This window comes from Myotis lucifugus, unplaced genomic scaffold (genome assembly GCF_000147115.1).
Source record: "Myotis lucifugus unplaced genomic scaffold, Myoluc2.0 scaffold_9539, whole genome shotgun sequence".
Lineage (NCBI taxonomy): Eukaryota > Metazoa > Chordata > Mammalia > Chiroptera > Vespertilionidae > Myotis > Myotis lucifugus.
Window position 1 is genome coordinate 1 of NW_005880587.1, and position 6263 is coordinate 6263.

Here is a 6263-nt window from a genome sequence, read left to right on the forward strand (position 1 = left end):
AATGCCTAGCTTGAGCGGAATGCAGACTGTCTGGTAGAGTGGAGGTTAAATAAAGTTTGCCTTGGAAGCCTCCTCTGCTCTTGGATAGGCGACAGTAACTTGGGTATAGGAGCGGTGGCATGGGCTGCCATGTGGTGCTGTAGCAAACAGCCTTCGTGCATAAGTAGCAGTGGTTGATGGTCCATCCATTACAATCATAGCCATGCCAGTCTCAACCATACATACTGAGGTCCTGAACTTCAGCTAGTGACCACACTGCTCTGAAAAAAATGCAGGGACAAAGAACAAGGTGGGAGTGCCTTGCAAGAACTTCAGACTTGGTATATCTGCCCCTCAGAGTTACTGATTTTTGATATTTAGACAAAGAGGGGAATTTTAAGAACATTATAAGAACAATTACACCATCAACCAACATTTCTTGAGCACAGTTGGAAATATTTTACATGTATAAAACATAGAACTCTTGTGGTGCTTATAATTTCATTGGAAAAGTAAAGCTGTAAACACATGAGAAAATAATCTCTATTCCAAAGTAAATTATTAGTTTCAACCCTGTGCAGAACTAAGTGCTGGTGGAGGTCTAAGGGAGGGAAAGCACTCTATCTGGAGTGGTCAAGGATTTTGTGGAGGGGAGACATTTAAACAGGTCTTGCCAGAGGAGTGGACTTGCCACTGGGGAGGAGAGGGGCTTGTCGGCGAGAGAATATTATGAGCAAAGGGCAGATGTCCCACGACAGGTCATGGGGCTTGAAGACCAACTGGGTGTGCACAAGGTCGCAAGGGCGAGGGGTCTGTGTAAAGCCATGTAAGCCATAACTATAAAGCCTATGTGTGCTCGTTACTGAGAAGTTACAATGCTCTGCACTAGAACTGAGTTGGAGCGGTGCAGCCTGGCCCAGAGACAGGGGTCCTTGGTTGTGTTCTGTGAAACCCCGTTGAGGTGTGGCTCATAGTAGAGACTCAGTAAATAATGTCATCATTATTATTATCTTCAAATTCCGTGAGCCAAGTTGTTGCATTGGCTTGGTTTCATTTGGGAGAGTTGGTGCTAACTTTGCTTTGCCCTATTCTGATTGTCACAAAATTGATACCTGCTACGCCCTTTCCTTCAGGTTTATCTGACCTTTCTCTTCTCTTCCTCCTCAGGTGGCTAGAGGTGCAGGTAGCTAATCTAACATGTCCACAGTGCTGGGTGCGGTACCTCCGACTTCTCCGCGAGTCCATCTGGCCGGGTGGGGTTTTGCCTAAGTACCCACGGCCTGTAAGGACCCAGGAGCAGAAGGTGGCAGCTGAGAAACAGGCTTTGCAGAGCCTTATGGGAATCCTGCCAGGTAATTGGACAACGAGATTGACTATCCTAATAACTGTTCCCTTCCAATCAAGCTTTGCTACCGTTATCCCACACGCTTCCCCATTTTTCAAAGGACCTTAAATATGGCCAGACTCAAAACCTGTTGACCCACCAAGTCTCAGGCTAATAGGAACATGATCAGGGCTGCAATTCTTTTACTCCTCACCCAAGTGATGCTGTGGGGATGGAAAGGATCACTGTGACCACACCAGAAGCAGTCGATGCGAATCCCGTAGCTATCGGAGTAATAACTGTGCAGGTTAATAAAAATACATATTTAAAAATAAAGTAAAATATGCTTTTATTGATTTCAGAGAGAGGAAGGGAGAGATAGAAACATCAATGATGAGAGAGAATCACTGATGGACTGCCTCCTGCACATGCTACACTGGGGATTGAGCCCGCAACCTGGGCATGTGCCCTGACCAGGAATCGAACTGTGACATCCTAGTTCATAGGTCAATGCTCAACCACTGAACCATGCCAGCTGGGCAATAAAAGCATATTTTACATAAATATTTTTTCCTTAGCTTTTCTGTTTTCTGAGGATTTTTAGTTTGGCTATGTAGTTGAGTGGTATGCCAGAAATCACCATTTGAATAAAGATAGTGGGTTTATCTGACCTTGCTTTTCTCTCCCCCCCGCCAAGTGGCTAGAGGTACAAGATATAATGAGAAGATGTTACTGTTACACTAAAGCCGTATCTGTGTTTTCTTCTTTAGATACTGTAGTGCAGATCCTTGGGGTGGACAAATGCCAGCTGAGCTGGAGTCTAGTCTTGGAGTCACTGCAGCAACCCCTCATCAACAGGTAGGCTGAAAAGTGTGCCCCAGCTTCAGCATAACTGAAGCCATCTCTGGTCTCAGAGGTGCCCACGCTAAGAGGGGGTCTCAGTCTCTCCTTGCCCTCGGCCTGACTGCAGACTAATGTCCAAGTCCACACACACTAAGTAAAGCCCACGCTGCCGGCTCCTGAGCAGGTTGTCCTGTGTAGTGAGCTAGTGCTGGACCAGCCTCTGTGTCTGCATTCGGAAGGCCCCCCATGAGCTACTAAAAACGCCTGGTCACCCTCCAGCCTGTTCAGTGTGTTTGATGGTTCTTTCTGCCACCCGTGAACACTAAGAGCATCCCCTGGTCTGGTCATTGCAGGCCGTATAATGATTGTCAGCCACGGGTTCTTGGCCTCACTGCAAAGCTATGATTACTGTTAGGATCAGGAATAGTTTTTGTTTACTATGAAGTAGATCAGATAATGAGATTGGGCTTTGGTAAAGCAACCAGAAAAACTGGGTGAATACTCTAGAATAATTCAAAAGAGGTAGGTATTTCCCGGCTGGTGCCTTGGGATAGAATGCTTCTGAAAAGTATCAAGTATTCCCATCTCTCTCAAACCCTGTCCTGAAGGAGAGAGCATTTACCAAGTCCCATTCCTCAGGGCCCTGGCCTTTGCCTCATTGCCAGTAAGGTGACCAGTGACTCTGTAGTGAATGAGTTATGAGAAACAGCAGTATTCAGTGGCTCTGAAATTCTTAGAAAGTTGCTGTCCCTCCCTCACAGAAACAGTGCTGCCATGCTAACTTAGCTACGTAAATAAGTATGGAATTTCCTAAAATCGAGTCTCAAATTCTGTTTCTATCTTTACTGAGGCCACAGCCTTTTTTAGTTCAACAAATTTGTCCCATGGCAGAGGATTGGTCCAGCTATTGAAGTTTAGAGTCCACTCAGGATATCAGTAATGGGGGTGAGGGGAGGGCAAATAAGTGTCATAAATAAGACCTGGTGTCTCCTGACAGAGCCAGCCCTTCCTCTAAGTCAGCCGTTCTCAACCTGTGGGTCGAGACCCCTTTGGGGGTCGAACGACCCTTTCACAGGGGTCGCCTAAGACCATCGGAAAACACACATATAATTACATATTGTTTTTGTGATTAATCACTATGCTTTAATTATGTTCAATTTATAACAATGAAATTGGGGGTCACCACAACATGAGGAACTGTATTAAAGGGTCGCGGCATTAGGAAGGTTGAGAACCACTGCTCTAAGTTGTTTTGTCCATTTGTTTCAGGCATTTGATTTACTGCCTCTGGGACATCATCCTGGAATTCTTGGATCTCAGTGCCTCCGTTGAGGAGTCTACCATAAGCACCTCTGCCTCAGATACCCCCGACAACCCCAAGAGGATGGGTGTCTCCCCGTAGCCATCGGTCATTACCCATTCTTCGAAGGTTGGGAAGGAGGGTCACTCTGCCACCAGGGACCAGTAGGAGGCCTTGCCCTCTGGGCTGTGGCTCAGAAGACATGGGGCTCACTAGCACAGCTTTCCCTTAGTTCTACTCCATCTGTAGCAAGTGATGGAGGGATATATGTACCAATTGTATGCATGTCCAAGTGTCATACGTTTTTTGTGGTGTTTGGGGCATTGCTGGTGGGTAGATTCTGTTTCCTTTGAATAAGGAATCTGTGAGCCCTTTTTGCCCTCCTCCATAAGATTGTTTGCCGGAAGCCTGGCCCTGTGCAGACATGTACCAAATCCACCAACATACAAATCTATATAAACAAACAAACAAAAAATAGATTTCTTTGGAGGCGAATATAATCTTCTGAGCTCTCTGTTCCCACCAGGAAACTGGAAGTTCAGTCGGGACCGTTCTGGAAAGCCAGACCCCTAGTTTCCCAACAATTCTAGAGGAGGGAGGGCAAGCATTTCTCAAGGGACTGCTTGCTGATTGGCTGTTTTCCAGCACATCAGCCCTATGGAGGGTGTCATTGAAGGCTGCTTCCCTGGGTGGGTATACTTCTCCTATGAAGACTTCAGAACAGACTGCCAGCCCACCCTACACACCCTTTCCTGAAAGAAAGTTGGGTCACAGATTTTGTTGATTATATTTCCTCCTAGTCTCCTCCCCAGGAGCAGTTGAGTTTGGGCCTTTGTGACCTGTCTCTCTTCCTTCCACAAAATCGCATGGCAATTTGCATATTCAGCTCAGTGCTTCCAAAGGGAAACCCTGGCTCCAGGGCTGGGAATGTCCAGAGAGTAGGAACCCCAGGAAAGGGCAGGTTCTCCTCACAAGTCTCACAGGGAACTTTGCATCAGAACCAGTAATGTTAGCAAACCTACAGGGAACTGATTGCCCACAGAAAGATGTTCACTTCCTGTTCCTAAGGACCTAGTTAGGTTTTAAGAACACCAGTGATGACGGCAAAGGGGCTGTGTCAGGCTGCAGTGTCTTTAGAAACATGGAACAATTAGGCCATGGCCAGGTACCTCAGTTGTTTAGAGCATCATCCCGGTACACCAAGGTTGCGTTTTCAAGCCCGTCAGAGCACACACATGAATCAACCAATGAATGTGTAAATAAGTGAAACAACAAATCGATCTTTCTCTCATTCTGTCTCTCCTCTCTCAAATCATTAAAAATAAAAATGGAACAATTAGGAAAACGTGTTGGTAGAGAAGGGGGCAGAGGGGTCACAAGGAAAGCGGTGCACATTAAATGCAGATGAGTAGCCGACAAAAACGTTGGAAGGGTGTCACTGAGACCTTTGCTCACCCTTCATTCTTCAGTACCGGCCTGCTAGAGCCCTGCTTTCCCTGAATTATGGATCCTCCCATTTGGGGGCAGGTCTTGGGGTTAGACTGATGAGAATGGGTAGGTCAAGAACAAGAGTCAAGATTCTATTCAACTCTGAAGTAGGTGATGTGCACACAATGGTTTATGGGAAAGTTGTGAAATCTTTTTACTCCTTCCACCCCCGCTCCAGGCTTTTAAACATAAAACTTGTGCTACTATAATTGAAAGGCTTCAGGTATGTTACTGCCTACAGGCAAGGAGATAAGTGAGATGGTGTCTCCTGGAGCCCTCTAGCCTTAACAGTTGATCATTACAGTGATTTCAGTGGCTTCAGAGTTACGTGAGACCCTCACAGGCGGGTCTGTCTTTGGTGAGCACTAGGAGGGCGTGGCACTGCAGCGAGTCCGGCTGACTTCCTGGAGCTGGTCCTTCACCTCTTTCCTCTAGGACAGGGGTCCTCAAACTACGGCCCGCGGGCCACATGCAAATATAGATATTGTATTTGTTCCTGTTTTGTTTTTTTACTTCAAAATAAGATATGTGCAGTGTGCATAGGAATTTGTTCATAGTTTTTTTTTAAACTATAGTCCGACCCTCCAACGGTCTGAGGGACAGTGAACTGGCCCCCCTGTTTAAAAAGTTTGAGGACCCCTGCTCTAGGACCAAGGTGCTCTTCGTGACAGCTGGGAGCCCTCGTTTCTGTTACCGTCTCCCCATACTTGACCCTGATATGTATTTCGTTTTGAATCTACATTGCTTCGAATCTCTGTTACTAGTCCTGGCTCAGAAGTGCGACAAAGCCAGTACAGAAGCTGACACACCAGAAAAACCCTGTGGCTGTAAATTCTATGGAATCTTTTGGCACTTCCAACCCAAAGAAAACTTCCATATATTTCATGTTATATAAGAGACCCCACCTATACTTCCTCTGCCCCAAAAAGATAAGCTGTCCTCATACCCTCCTTCTACCCAGAGGGGAAATCATGGATATCGCCAAAGAAATCATCAAAACCCATCTGGCCTTGAAACAGCCTGCCAACTTGTTACTTGGGTAACAAGTTCAGACAACGAGGGAGATTGATTGGCATTTGGGAGAGAGCCACAGGTTTCAGGAGAATATACTTCCAGCTGAGAGTGATAAAAGCCAGTGAAGAATTGGGCCTGCACTAAGCCAGAACATTTTTTATCCTTTTTTTTCCCTACCCAGCCCATTCATTTTCCAACTACCTCATCGCACCCAACGACAGTTGTTAGGTCCTGGGTGGAGTAAAAATATGTGTAAACATGGCCCCTGGCGATAGGAGTTAGAATGCTGTGGACTGAAACGACTAGGAAAATGTA

The 6263-nt window shown here is 46.2% G+C and overlaps 1 protein-coding gene across 1 annotated transcript; it reads left to right on the forward strand.

Annotated features, from left to right (window-relative positions):
• Positions 1-1146: 1146 nt before the first annotated feature.
• On the forward strand, positions 1147-4722 carry LOC102438108 (sorting nexin-19-like; the record flags this gene model as incomplete). Its single annotated transcript, XM_006109415.3, has 3 exons — positions 1147-1331; positions 2074-2161; positions 3416-4722. Coding segments are annotated over 3 exons (406 nt in total), but the record flags the coding sequence as incomplete, so codon positions are not given.
• Positions 4723-6263: the final 1541 nt, after the last annotated feature.